General features: G+C 37.5%; 3 protein-coding genes and 1 long non-coding RNA gene across 5 annotated transcripts; 1 reads left to right on the forward strand and 3 right to left on the reverse strand.

The window, feature by feature from the left end:
* Positions 1–49: 49 nt before the first annotated feature.
* LOC103841850 (mitogen-activated protein kinase 19) lies at positions 50–3,105 on the reverse strand. Its single transcript, XM_009118429.2, has 8 exons — positions 2,574–3,105; positions 1,938–2,474; positions 1,790–1,849; positions 1,544–1,693; positions 1,305–1,460; positions 1,010–1,221; positions 833–934; positions 50–758 (listed from the first exon to the last, which is right to left on the reverse strand). Exons 1-8 carry the CDS (start codon positions 2,595–2,597, stop codon positions 188–190), a joined length of 1,812 nt encoding a protein of 603 aa, XP_009116677.2. The 5' UTR covers positions 2,598–3,105; the 3' UTR covers positions 50–187.
* A 2,455-nt stretch (positions 3,106–5,560) lies between these two features.
* On the reverse strand, positions 5,561–8,146 carry LOC103841861 (cytochrome P450 72A15). Its single transcript, XM_009118440.3, has 5 exons — positions 7,772–8,146; positions 7,477–7,694; positions 6,957–7,204; positions 6,297–6,666; positions 5,561–6,208 (listed from the first exon to the last, which is right to left on the reverse strand). The coding sequence occupies exons 1-5, from the start codon at positions 8,115–8,117 to the stop codon at positions 5,783–5,785; spliced, it is 1,608 nt and encodes a 535-aa protein (XP_009116688.2). The 5' UTR covers positions 8,118–8,146; the 3' UTR covers positions 5,561–5,782.
* Positions 8,147–10,137: 1,991 nt separating this feature from the next.
* LOC117125821 lies at positions 10,138–11,616 on the forward strand. Its single transcript, XR_004448225.1, has 2 exons — positions 10,138–10,474; positions 10,544–11,616. It is a non-coding gene; the product is annotated as an uncharacterized LOC117125821 (long non-coding RNA).
* Positions 11,617–11,932: 316 nt separating this feature from the next.
* LOC103841876 (cytochrome P450 72A15) lies at positions 11,933–14,335 on the reverse strand. Of its 2 annotated transcripts, XM_009118468.3 has the most exons (6): positions 14,071–14,335; positions 13,921–14,004; positions 13,584–13,801; positions 13,269–13,516; positions 12,661–13,018; positions 11,933–12,590 (listed from the first exon to the last, which is right to left on the reverse strand). In XM_009118468.3, the coding sequence occupies exons 1-6, from the start codon at positions 14,195–14,197 to the stop codon at positions 12,165–12,167; spliced, it is 1,461 nt and encodes a 486-aa protein (XP_009116716.1). In that variant the 5' UTR covers positions 14,198–14,335; the 3' UTR covers positions 11,933–12,164. The 2 variants fall into 2 exon arrangements, with proteins under 2 accessions (XP_009116716.1, XP_009116708.1); XM_009118460.3 differs by having other exon boundaries at positions 13,921–14,334.
* Positions 14,336–14,576: the final 241 nt, after the last annotated feature.

The raw sequence follows: 14,576 nt of genomic DNA on the forward strand, positions 1-14,576 counted from the left end.
GCAGAGCTGTTTCCAAGAGGACATTTGGCTTTCCCATAGAGACGTTTGGTGAGGTTAAAACTGAAACTTTTTTTATTATTACAATCTCAGATGAGTTCAAATCAGGCCTGGTTCCAATAATACTTACACATTACATAACGACTAATGAGGGGAACAATCATCACCTGACACCAACAAACTGCTAATTCTAAGACATGCCATACCCAACCGTGCCTACGCTCCGGTGTGCTGCTACTGCAACCGCGGCAGCTCCAGCAGGACCGTACTGGGATTGTGCCTGCAACAGCTTAGCATCAATACCCACCTTGTGCTGTGATTGGACGACATAAGGGTTTGGGTTCAGCTCAGCTGGCTTTGCGGAGTTGCATTGTGTTGGGACAAACTGCGGTTTTGGCTGAGAAGCAGGTTCTGTACCACCACCACCACGCTTCTCTTGGTTCATGGTGTTAGGATGGAAGAAACCGTTGGGAGATGCGGTCTGTGGAGGGGGTACTGTGCTTCTGTAGTAAGATGTCCTTGCATCATGGGACGATTCTTTGAGGTTCCTGTTGTTCCCATAAGTTACAGATGATGATTCCACAGCACGGCCTGGTCTAGCTGATGGTACTCTTGGAGGAGGTCGTAAAGGTTTAGTTGGATTAGCTGAAGTTGATGGAACCACTCCATTTCTTGAAGGCTCGAAAGAAACACGTCGACTGTCTGGTGCAGTCAAGCCAGGTTGAGCATTGGAGCTTACTACACTGGAGTGGACTGTAGACCTACAAAGATGAACATGAAGAGATTAATCACAAGTGCCATACTGAATCAATCTGCACAGAAGAGAAAACAATACCGAGGAAGTGAAGTATGCTTTCTCTCTGGAGGTATGACTGGCCCACTTTTGCCGCTATTCTCTTCTAGGTACGCAAACTGTTTCCTCAGATGACCAATGGCACTGCAACATCAAAATCAATCTATCAGCAAAAATGAAAAATGAGAAAAAATGGTTTTGAAAGATGCAAGTAAGAACCTAGGATATAAGAAACTAGAGCCTTCAGATCCGTTCATATAATCCTTGAGCAGCTGAGGATGGTATTCTAGTATCTCCCTGTATATCAACTCTCTAATGTCATCCTTTGTTAACCTTCTTCGTTCAAATTCAAATTCCATCTTCGAGATTTGCTGACAAGAAGGTTCCCTTTCAATCTTAGCAAGACCCTTAAAGTAAGGATCAGCCAGCGCCTGTCAAATAACATCACAATGTTAACATCACCACATGAGGAGCTGAGATATGAACAAGAAGAAAAAGGAAAGAAGCAAGGCACCTCTGTAGCAGTTGGCCTATCCTTTGGATCAAAAGCCAACAGTCTTTGCAAAAGGCGCAATGCTGAAGGATCTGCGTTAGGAAACTTTTGCGCAAAGGGGACTGGACTCTTCTTCCTCATTTCCCCCAGGTATTTTCTAGCTTTTTCATTTCGAACCTGCGTTACAGATACATATATCATTAGTTTCCAGCAAACAAAAATAGAAACTTCGTAATGAGGAAGCAAAAAATGAAACATACTCCAGCAATGGTCTCTGATTTTGGTGTGCCAAGAAGATCTGTGATGAGTTCTAACTGATGAACCACACTTTTACCAGGAAACAGAGGCTTCCCTAACAACACCTCCGCAAAAATACAGCCAATGCTCCAAATGTCAATCGCTGGAGTATACTGCACAAAAGAATACAAACAGCAACTCAGTCTCTTGAGCCATCTACAAACTGCAACTCAGTTATATCTCTAACATTCACAACCACACACAAGTACCTTGGAACAGAATGAACCACAGAGCTCAGGTGCCCTGTACCATCTCGTCGCAACATAATCCTGAAACAAGAAAGACAGAAGCAAATTCAAACATATTGGAGAGATTACCAAAACTGAGTAAGTAATCAAGAGAAAGGTGGAGACAAACCGTCCAAAAGACAGTTGTAGGAGTATCATTGAAGGACACTCTCGCTAGTCCAAAGTCACAAACTTTCAACTTGCAGTTCGCATTAGCCAGTATGTTCTTCGGTTTAAGATCACGATGGTAAACATTAGCCGTATGCATATACTTCAAGGCACGAAGCATCTGATAAAGAAAAAACTGATGGTGCTCCTTAGTCAAGTCATCATTAGCTTTGATGACCTGATGCAGATCCGACTCCATGAGCTCAAACACGACGTAAATGTCTTTGAACTCTCTTTTAGAAGGCGGAAGCATGATGCTCTTGATCTCGACTATATCAGGATGCCTCAGGAGGCGGAGAAGCTTGACCTCGCGGAGGATACGGAGCGCGTCGGAGATGTGTTCGAAGACGTCGTTGATCTTCTTGATGGCGACTTTCTCTCCCGTGTGCGTGTCGATGGCTGCGCACACGACTCCGTAGCTTCCTTTCCCGATGACTTCGAGGATCTGGTAACGGTTTGCGTCGCCGTACTCTGTGAAAAAGTCTATCTCTTTCATGCTCTGTTTTGCATCACCAAAAGCAAAGAAACAGAGCAAAACTAGTTAAAAGTCTATCAGATTCACAACGAAAGAAACATACTTGAAGAGACAGAGACTAACCTTCTTCGCCTGAACTTGCTGCATCCTCTTCAAAAAGATAATAAAGTTCGAGTCTTTACGGATGATTCGACGAAACAGAGGAGGCAAGAAGAATGATAAAAAAAACAGAGTGATTTTTCTCAGCAACCAATAAGTAGAAAGGTGAGCAAGTTAGACCAAAACAAACCAAACCAAACCAAACCGGGGAAGGATACCGTTCGCTCAACAACCCTATCGTCTTCCTCAGATTCAAAATCCAAAACTCAGCAACCTTTAAACCCTTAACCAGAAAAAAAAGAAACCCTTTTCTAATATGAATGATCTCAGAGGAGATCTCAATAAACAAATTTACAGTGACCAATGAAAAAAATGGCGATTCTTGGAATCACAAAAAAAAACCCAGAAACCAAAACCCGATGAATGCACTTAACAGAGAAAAAAGGCTTCTTCTTCGGAGATGAGATGAGAATAAGATCTATAGATCCAGAGATGAGAGGAGATCTGTAGATCACTCACAAATGTTTGTTTGTTTGTTTGGTTATATAAATCTAATTTTAGCAATTTTCGTGGTACTTATTTGCGTACGAGGGGACAGGTCACGAGGCGATGGCATTCTCGTAGTTCTTTACAAACTCTGAGGATTGTTTTGTTACCGTTAGGTACACTGTCGGTGTTCTTTTTGAGATAGACCCGTTGTGAGGCAACCTACCGTTGGGCGACCCTTTTTTACTATTTAAATTCTAACCATCTAACTATTCATAAATCGAATTTTAGCCACTCTTTTTATCATAATGGTTCAATACCCCCTAAATAGTTCATTTTCCTTGGTAATATTATAATTTTGGCAAAAATTGGTGGGCAGTCAAGTTGGTGACTTGATCACTGTCATTGATGTTTCAGTCAATAAATATGATTAAAGCTTGATAAATCCCACAAGTTTATAAATGGAGCCGTATAACTTACCTAACTATGGTTAAAGTTTATACACATGGCCGCAATTGAAATAGCAATTACTATTACTTTAGTTTCTTAATAATAAATTAATAATTTTACTACTATCGTGATTACAATTATAAAGGCAGGATTATCGGGGGAGGGGGAGGTGTTTAGTGGATTTCTTAAGAGAGGGGTCTACAAAAAAACAAAAATCGGTTGCAGAATAACTAGACCGCTATTCGATGGTTTCTTGCACTGTTCGTGGACTCCACTGATTCGGGGCCGTCCGTAATTAATTGATTTTTAATTATTTTTATTTAGATAAATAAAAAACTCATTTGGGTTTCACCGTTAATCATGGTCTAAGTAACGAGAAGACTCAAGTGTCAAACAACTATAGGATGATTTCCGCAAGCGACCTTGCTGTTGTTGCCGCTACAACGTTAAGATCACCAAATAAGATTGCATGTCTCAAGCCTTTTGAAAAAAAGACTGCATGTCGCTCATTGGTTTCTCTGACTCAGTCTCAAGAAAAATTATTATATAAAACATTATGATACTCGTGGAAAATAAATGTCAATTATACAAGTTAACGTTCGTTCCTAACTTTCTTTTTGAGTAATTCATTTATTTACAACTTGAGTTATCTGTTTATATATATATATATATGGTTGTACACAAAATAATATAGTTTTGAGGTATTTAAACATATGGGTGAGATGCAAAGTCGGTCCATTAACTAAAGCATGAAAAAGACATACAATATCACGGATCTAAAAGAATCTCAAATCTTAAGCCACATAAATAGTATCATTTAATATATCAATGTAGGGCAAGGTGTCAAGTGACAATATTTAAACATTTCAACTAAAGTTAATCTTTCATTTTCCATCACACTTTCATCGTTGTGGTGACCTTTTCTTTAATAATAAAAATACATACCAAGTCAATAAGCTATTAATAATTACATTGTGATGGTATTGGAAACGTGTAAAGTCGGTATCTCTGTATCACAGCACAAACTGATAAGGCCTCCGTAACCAAAAATTGTTCCATACATTTGATAATTGCTTAAAATAACATGTTACAAGTTCATATAATATTATCAAACTTGCAGAAAATTTTGAGATTTCAGGCTTAGCTTTCAGCATGACATAGAAGTCAATCCAAACTTTTAGGCGACCTGACACATTTTTAATATTCTTGAGGTTCTTTTTAGTACGGATTTTAAATACTAGATCGTGTTGTTTGACATATTCATTTTTTGGTATGAATTGACATATTTATTTTTAAGGTAAACCGCAGGAAATATACTTTCAGTTTTTTTGCTACTCCTTTGACTGGAAAACGTTAATCGAGTAGTTTTTTGTTTACTTGTTTTCATCCAGATGTGCGTTTTAAATCTATCAAAACAGTACAAAGGATAAAGTTTACCACATGATAAACATAACTCTTGTTTTATGAAAAACATACTCGTTTTATCTTTATTCAAATGTGGTATTGCAAGACTCAGAAATATCTCAGACATGCAGATTTTTTTTTCTTGTTTTGTTTGGTAGCCTCTAAAAGAATCAACGAACCTAATTCATAGTTCAATCAGTGTTCAATATTAAAAACAAATCCTTATCAACATTATTATGCTAATAAGTTTTTGTCGCCTGTTACATCAAGTAAAAGAAAATATCTAATAACGTATAACACCAAAACATCCTTTTCAATCTTCTACACCAGAAATATACAGAGGACCTTTTACCAAAAAAAAATATATACACAGGACCATAAGTTAATTTATACATTTTTGCTGAGATTCAGTCTGATACATATATATTATTATACCCAACAATAATGCAATTACATAAGTTAAAAAAAAAAACAATAATGCAAATACATAAAGTTGATAAAAGAAGACAATAGAGGATGCTGCATCATGTCAATAAAATCAAAATATAATGCATACCATAGTGGTCCTGTGAAAGTGGCAGTAGAAGTTGCATGTGGTTTAGGGCACATCAACAATTGTGTATGTCGTGTACTTGTCCAAAAGGCATATTCTTTTATTTTGAAACAGAGAATCCACAGAGAGATTTATTAATATCAAAGTTCCACTGAGAATAGAGACAAAGATGATTAAATATCTGCCGTAACCCACAAGGAAACTCAGAGGTTGAAAGGATATAATAGTCAGAGACGCATTCTCGACTAAAAAGCATGGTTTTAGAACATAACTTGACTATTCTTAATTTATCTTACATATAATAAGTTCATATGAAAACATCACACATGTGTTATGGAAACTATATCTTGTGCATGATTAGATGAGCACCAAACTGTGGGTGAAGGGTGAACACCGTGTAAGGAGCATGGACATAGGAAGGAGAAAGATCAAAGGAGAATCTCTGTAGAATCAATGCCATTGCCATCTTTGCCTCCAACATGGCAAAATTTTGACCTATGCATATCCTTGGCCCCCAAGAAAATGGAATGAAGGAGACTTGGCTCTTTGTTGCCTTTGACATGCCATCTTTGAATCTCTCGGGTTTGAACTCTGCTGCATCGTTACCCCATTGCTGGATGTCGCGTTGGACTAGCATAATAGGTAGAGTGATGTTGACGCCACCTGGTAGCGTCACGCCGCCTAGCTTCATCTCTTTGTGAATGGCTCGAGTCATATTGATTACTGGAGGATATAGCCTAAGGACCTCTTGTAATATCATCGTCATCTGTTGGAAACATTCAGCAAAAATCATCATAACACAACCAGAGTACTGAAGTCACTTCAAGTTTGTTTTTTAATTTTGTTTTACTTACAACTTTGAGCTGGTTCAAGCCTTCTGCATTGGGTTCTGTATCACCAAAAACTTGCTTGACTTCTTCTCTAGCACGAGCCTGCCAGTCTTGGTGTTGGCTTAGCAGAATCATTGTCCAAACTAGAAGTACTGAAGCTGTCTCTTGTCCAGCAAAGTAGAACAACTTGCACTCCTCTATCACATCTTCAATGCTCATTCCGTTTCCTTTACCTTGTCCTAAATTCGATTCAAGAAGTGTACCTAGCAAATCTTGGCTTGGTGCTTCCCCAGCTTGTATGGCCCTTAGCCTTTTGTTAACGATCCCTCTCAGTATAGCTTGGCTTTCTCTAGCTGCTGCTTTCATCCTTCTATTACCCTTCGTTGGGAGATAACTACGTAGAGATATCAGACAACATGGTTAGTCAAGCTATAAGCTATAAGATCGAGAACGAAGATGGATAAAGTTAGCGAAATCAATCTATTCTACGGATGAGTTAGTTAGTATTGTGTACTTTTTCAGTTTCAAATTCTTGTTAAAAATGTATTTGTTGTAAGTTATATTTTAATGTAATGTGTTATACCGTATTTGATTTTAATGAAATCCTAATAGTTTGCCAGAAAAATAAAACATGGTCTAGAGGCCTAGTCTTACTATAACCTGATTAGTAGAGGTTCTCAATACCTATATCCAGGGATGAAAGCTTTACGAAAAGCTTGTATAATGAGCTCAGATAGTTCTGTTTGGAGCTCAAATATCCTCTGTCCTTCTTTATAGCTGCTGCCAAAAGCAGTACGAGAGATCACATCTGCAGTCATGCTCATAAGCCAAGGCCAAACATCCACCTCACAGGATGACCCTTTGTCCAAGACTATATTGTCCCATTTGCCAACTACCTCGCTACAGCTTTGGTGGAACGCAGGTACCATATTCTATACACAGAAACACAAGGCACAAACTGGATCAGATCCAAAGCAACCAACATACATACATATATCATACCTAAACAAGGCCGAATCTGAGATTAGAAGTCATAAATATTTTTAGTTCAATCTTAATAATTTTTTTTTTATAATTTGAAGATCATGTAACCTATGTATAAATAACTCTTTAGCCGAATGTTTCATTAGAGTGTGTCTAGAACCAGCTATGTACATAAAGTACGCTAATGTGATTAGGGACTATAGAAAAATGAAAGCAATACCTTGATTTTCTCAAGGTGGAAAGCAGGGTTGATGATTCTTCGGTGTTTAGCCCATTTATCACCGTCATAACTAAAGAGTCCACTGGCTACAAGTCTGCTCAAGGCGAATGTATTTGGCTTCTGGAAATCATAAATCTTGTTCAACACTTCCTTGATTTGCTCGGGGTTCGTAATGGTGATGGTTGGTATAGGTCCACGCCATGTAAAAAAAGTCCTTCCTGTTCCAACCACATACAGATACAAAAATTAAAACCTTTTTAATATGTTCCTAAAAGATAGGAATCAAGAAATCTACCGTAAGTCTTGAGCATGTGAGAGGGGAAGGGCAAGACAAGTGGGACGATATCATCAGTTAGTTTGATGGGTTTGGACCTTGCCTCCGTCGTCATGCTATATTCCCTTTTCACATCTCCAACAAGTAAGGTGTAAGGAGTTCCGACAAGACCTTGTCTTCTCAGGTAACTCTCAAGCATCTTTGGTTTAAACCAAACCCAATTTAGAGTTCTCCATATCCACCACAATACAGCAGCTATAGCTACTGAAACTGTTACTGACGCAGCTGATGCTTCCATTTTCGTTCTTAGAGAAGAGAGAGGGAGATAGATAATCTGATGGCATTCTCGGGATCTATATATATGCATGAATGTGGTGATGACCTCACCACTGATGTCATATATTTTTTATGTTTTGCACGAGAAGCAAATTTGGATTTGTGTGAATATTAGCTATAACTTGCGTAAGGGGGACAAGGCATGACCGTCAACCTTTTGACATTTCTTTGTCACTACATCTCTTTAAAAAAAGATTAGTCAAACATTAGCAACGGTTGGTTTTAACTTTTCAACTATATAAAAATATGTTTTTTTTTTTTTTTTTTTTTTTTTTTTTTTTTTTTTTTTTTAACAGGAGGTTCAAAGGTGACCCGTAATCCGCACGTGGTTTCCATTTGCCCAAAGGCCCGTAATCCGCACATGGTTTCCGATTGCCAACCATCTAATCCCCCTGGCCCGGAACCAGCCGGCACTAATACCCATTACCCAAGGACCCAGCACCAACGCCGCGATAACTTTAAACTTGGAGAGGGCGTAAAGCATTCCGTGGCCACAGGGGGTATTCGAACCCGGGTCCGTATTGGTTTGTTAACTACCTCAAGACCACTAGCCCACCACCCTGTGGTTTATATAAAAATATGTTATTATCTATCTTTGTGAATACGTAATTTTTTGACTACTGTTTACATCTGCATTCGATCAGAAAATTTGGATTTGTGTGAATATTGGCTATAAAATTGCGTAAGGGGTAAAAGGCATGACCGTCAACCTTTTGACATTTCTTTGTCACTACATCTCTTTAAGAAAAACATTAGTCAAACATTCATGGTTGGTTTTAACTTTTTTAACTTTAAAAAAATATGTTATTGTCTTTGTGAATATGTAATTTTCTTGGTCTTTTTTTTTCGTTTTAAATTTGTTTCTGATTTTATTCAAAATTGTGTTGCCACATGCGGTAATTCCTATCATACAATAAAAACTCTATAAACTAATACTCGATATATTAATAAACACGCTAAATTAATAAATTTCTTTGGTTCCGAGTTAAACCAGTTAAAAATATAATATAAATTGATGAAATGATACGATAATATTTTATTAGAAAATCTTATGTGAATATATAATCTTATTAAAATCTTATATATATATATATATATATATATATAATTTATAGAGTTTTTACTGTATATGCACAAGGTCAAGAGTTTGAGTTTTCGATTTCAGTTATGATGATTTAAAATTTTGTTCAGAGTGATATAAGCTTTTGATAAGTTATAGACAGTTTTTCTGCTTTGTCTGTTTCCAAATAGAACGTTGTTGGTTAATGAACCTACAATGGTATCGCAAAACTGAAAAACAAGAATGACTGACACAAGAACTCTAGGCCTGAATTAAGGATACCTAACCTGTTTTTTTGGTGAATCAACATCTGATGCAGCTCTTCCTCCAAGGTAAGAGCCTTCTATTGTTTCTGTTATTCTCCCAGTGACATTTTTTACTACTAGCCTCATGTTCTCAGTTCAGGTATACATCATAGAGTAAAATTCTCTGTTACTTTCTTTTCATATAGTGCAACTCAAAGCCATGGGTTAAGTCTTATCTAAGGCTATGATGCAGTTATATTACTGCAAGTTGGTTACTTGAAAGCTGAAACAATGCTTCAAACTGCCGATGAACAAGTCATGACCTTAAAGAAACATAGTACGTTTCTGGCTCTGTTAGCAGCAAAAAAAAAATCAATATGCAGAGTCAGTTAGTAGAAACAATCATCTCTTACGCTTGATTCGTGCTCAGGTCTGTAAGCTTGCTTCGTTTACTGAATTTTATTTTTTTCTCAGGATCCTTCTAAGCATGTTTTTTATCTTGCGACAGATAAACTCAAATTTGGAACAATGAACATGTTGTTCCTCCTTAACCCACCTGGAAAGGCAACCATACATGTGGAAAACGTGAATTCTTTAATGCAACATATGAGACTCAATTCAACTTTGGCAATGAGATCAGTGCTGGTTAGTGGTTCCTCTACAAGTAAGATGCTCAAATAATAGTTTTTTACTTACACTTTCATCATAGACGCCTACTAAAACATGACACATTATTCACCACCGGTTGTGTTACACTGATGGTCATTGCTCCTCAAGTTCTTTGATGTATGGAGGTGTTCAGAAAATATAAACAGTAACGGTGCCAGAGCTTGATTCCTCACCACAGGTCAATACCGTACTAGCTTCTTATTTTTAAGCAGGACCCAAGTGTGGAGGACCCGTTGCGATCTCCCACAATGTCTCCCGCATCTCCGCTCTCCCAACAGTGCTGTCAGAGCCTAATCTTTTCAGTTGCAGCTGTCCAAATTAAAATTCTCTTCCAACCATCAGACATTCACTATCTCCGCTCTTCGATCGCAACTGATATAGACACAGTAGTAGCTATCTAACATTGGGATAGACGTAAGTCCATCGTTATCAGAACGTGTTCTCATCTATAATCATCTGACATATTAAATGGTGCGTTGATAGGGAGGCAATCACAACCCTGCCGATGATACACCAGGAGCTACATGTGTTTTCTGGAAGAGTTCTGAGGGAATGAAGCTCACTGGTAGCTACTGGCCTTGCTCATGAAACACATCAGCTCGCAAGTCAAAATGACTTGAACTTCTCAAGTTTCAGATATTACGACCCTATTTACTAGCAAGTCTTGAGATCACCTACTATGTTTTCAAATTATGCGCACAATAAATTCGTACTTTGCACTTATCCAAAACTTTTTGATTTGCTTATTTGCTACTTTTGGTCAATTTATTAACAGAAAACAACAATGTCCTACAAACTAAATGAAAGGATGATGTTTTCTCCATCCAAGTCACCGTATGGTCCGAGAAGAGACGAAAAAAACACAGTAGTAGCTATCTAAAATCCAACCACAAATTTACATTGGAAGTCCATGCAAATGTACGCACTCATCTTATATACACGATAGGTTTGTTCTTTACATATTTCCATCTTAACCAACTTCACAATGTTACTAACAGAGAGTTTAAATTCTAACATTTCCTATAGATAAAAAAGCAAAAGAGGCAAGTGCATGCTATTCAGAGAAAAACATATTTTACTTCCCTCTAAGGCATTTTTTGAGAATTCACTGAATGAACAATAATTTCCATTGTTTAATTATTTGTAAAAATATAAATCAACAATAACATTTTTTAGCAGCGGCAGTGAATTATCTCTAACATTACAATTCTAGAAAAAAAAAACAATTAGGAATCTACGAAGCCAAAATATGAAAAGATATCATAGTAAAACATAACTCATAATGTGAAAGTGAACTTACCATTAATCATAAAATAAACAAAAATGCAAATATATCTGAATTAAGCAACACAAAATAATAGAATGGGAAATAACATGTCACTATACTAAACATAAATAGATAGGTCTAAAGTTCGCAAAATCACGTGTACTCCCCAAACCTTCCGTTTCACACTTGGCTCATGTTTTCATATTTGAAACTATATTTTCAATTGTCTGGGTACTAATTTGACATCCAGTCAATGAATTCGTGAAACGGCACATTGCCTTACTCCTAACATTGTTGAAGCCATAACACTAAATCTAAATTAAATTGATTTTGTAAATCCAGCATCATAACGCCTCAAGTCGTCATTCAGTTTATGTTACTGATATTCTCCTTTACGTTCCACAAACCAATATTCCTACTATGAGAAAAAAAGAAACAAACAAACTGATTATAATAATAACTAAAATAAACTAAACATAAATTACTTTTAATTTAACATTTCAATGGATAAATGCCAAATGTAGTAAACGATTGTGATTTGTTTGTATTAGCAACCTGAACACATCACTATGGGAATGAAATAATTAAAAAGAAATCGTGAAACATATGTTTAACAAAAAATATTACAAATCACACCAATATAAATATAAATTTCAACAATTATATTTTACAAAACCAAACATGGAATAACATAATAAAACATACAAACCCGGCGCGTAGCGAGGGATACCACTAGTTGTTTTAAAAGCATGGTTTTATAATATTAGGATCTGCAGTAATTTTATTTCTCTTATATATGACTCATTTGCAAACATCACACATGCATGGGTTATGGAACTATAGCTTGTGCAGGGTAAGATGAGCACCAAACTGTGGGTGAATAGTCATGACTGTGTAAGGAGCATGCACATAGGAAGGAGATAACTCAAAGGAGAATCTCTGTAGAATCAAGGCCATTGCCATTTTAGCCTCCAACAAGGCAAAGCTCTGACCAATGCAGATCCTTGGTCCCCAAGAAAAGGGAAAGTAGGAGACTTGGTTCTTAGTCGCCTTTGAGAGACCGTCTTTAAACCTCTCTGGCTTGAACTCCCCTGCATCTTGGCCCCATAGCTCGGTATCGCGCTGGACTAGCAGAATAGGTAGATTGATGTGTACGCCGCCCGGTAATGTCAGATCACCTACCTTCATCTCTTTGTGAACGGCTCGTATCAGCTGAGCTACTGGAGGATACAGCCTAAGAACCTCATACAATATCATCGTCATCTGCCAAGGGGTCAAATCATTTCATCAAAACAAAACCAAAGATAGTTATTGATTTGGTTTTTTAACTTACAACTTTGAGCTGGTTCAAGCCTTCTGCATCAGGTTTTTTATCACCAAAAACTTGCTTCACTTCTTCTCGTGCACGAGCCTGCCAGTCTTGGTGTTGGCTTAACATAACCATTGTCCAGACAAGAAGTACTGAAGTTGTCTCTTGTCCAGCGAAATAGAACAACTTGCACTCCTCGATCACATCCTCAGTGCTCATTCCATTTCCTTCATCTTGCCCTAAATTTGATTCAAGAAGTATACCTAGCAAGTCATCGCTTGCTTCTCTCGCAAGTAACCTCTTGTTAACTATCCCTCTCAGTATAACTTGGATTTCTCTAGCTGCTGCTTTCATCCTTCTATTATCCTTCGTTGGGAGATAACTACACAAACAATAGGCTCAGAGATTATGACAACACGGATCATGTCTATATCCTTGTAATAAAACCAGACTAGTTCAGGTTTAGTATTACTTCCGCCTATTCGGCAAATCAAACAAACAAAATTTTCATAACAATTTTTTGTATCAAAAAAATTGGTTTAAACACTCAAAAGATCCGGTCTAGACGACCGCCTAATCAATAATCCCATATAAGCGTTTAATTAGTGCTTAGCGATTTTTTTGAACATTACCTATAACCAGGGATGAAAGCTTTCCGAAAATCTTGTATGATGAGCTCAGATAGTTCTGCTTGGAGCTCAAATATCCTTTGTCCTTCTTTATAGCTGCTACCAAAAGCAGTACGAGAGATCACATCTGCAGTCATACTCACAAGCCAAGGCCAAACGTCCACCTCACAAGACAACCCTCTGTCCAAGACCAACTTGTCCCATTTCCCAACAACCTCACTACAGCTCTGGTGGAACGCAGGTACCATATTCTATACACAGAAACATAAAGTTACAATAATGTTTCAACCAATATTAAAAAGAGGTCTAAAACAGAACCTTGATCTTCTCTAGGTGGAAAGCAGGGTTGATGATTCTTCGGTGTTTAGCCCATTTATCACCATCATAGCTAGCGAGTCCCGTGGCTATGAATCTGACTAATGGGAATGTATGTGGCTTTGGGAAATCATAAACGTTGTTGAATACTTCTTTGATTTGCTCTGGATCCATTATGGTGATGGTTGGTATAGGTCCAAACCATGTATAGTAAGTTCTCCCTGTTCCAACCGCATAGAGATATCATACAACCTTTGTATATACCATGTACTAACTCTACAGTTTTTGAGGTCTAAACAAGAGAGGAATCAAGAGGTATAAGGCTAACCAGGAAACATACCATGAGTCTTGAGCATGTGGAAGGGATAAGGCACGACACGTGGTGTGACATCATCCGTTAGTTTGATGGGTTTGGATCTTGCTTCTGTAAGCATGCTTGACATTTTCTTTAAATCACCAACAAGAGGCGTGTAAGGAGTTCCGGGAATACCTTGTCTTCTCAGGTAGCTCTCAAGCATCTTTGGTTTAAACCAAACCCACTTCAAGGTTCTCCATACCCACCAAGACACAACAGCTATCACAATTGAAACTGCTACCGATGCAACTGATGTCTCCATTTGCTCTCAGTTTTGCTAACTTCTCAGGATTTAAATATTGTTGAGAATTTTGGAGAAGATATTTGGTGTGGTGATGTCTTAAGTAATTTGTCTTTGGTAATAAATCGTGGCCAAGTATTATTTAGTATTCGGTTTGACCAATGATCTTTTGCTTTAGTTGGAGCCTTATGGTCACATACTCACATGTCACTAAGTCTCAAGAAGCACAGAGTTTGGTTTTTGTGGAAGGTGACAAAAAAGAGGAAGATATGTATTTTGTCATATTTTGAGTGGCATGCAAAGGTGGAGGGAGTGGGGACCTCCTAGACTTTTTGACGTTTCTTTGCTCTTATTTTTATCTTGTTTATGACAGTAATGTATAGGAGTGTTCTTATGTAAT

Source organism: Brassica rapa, chromosome A01 (genome assembly GCF_000309985.2).
Source record: "Brassica rapa cultivar Chiifu-401-42 chromosome A01, CAAS_Brap_v3.01, whole genome shotgun sequence".
In the NCBI taxonomy this organism is placed as follows: Eukaryota; Viridiplantae; Streptophyta; class Magnoliopsida; order Brassicales; family Brassicaceae; genus Brassica; species Brassica rapa.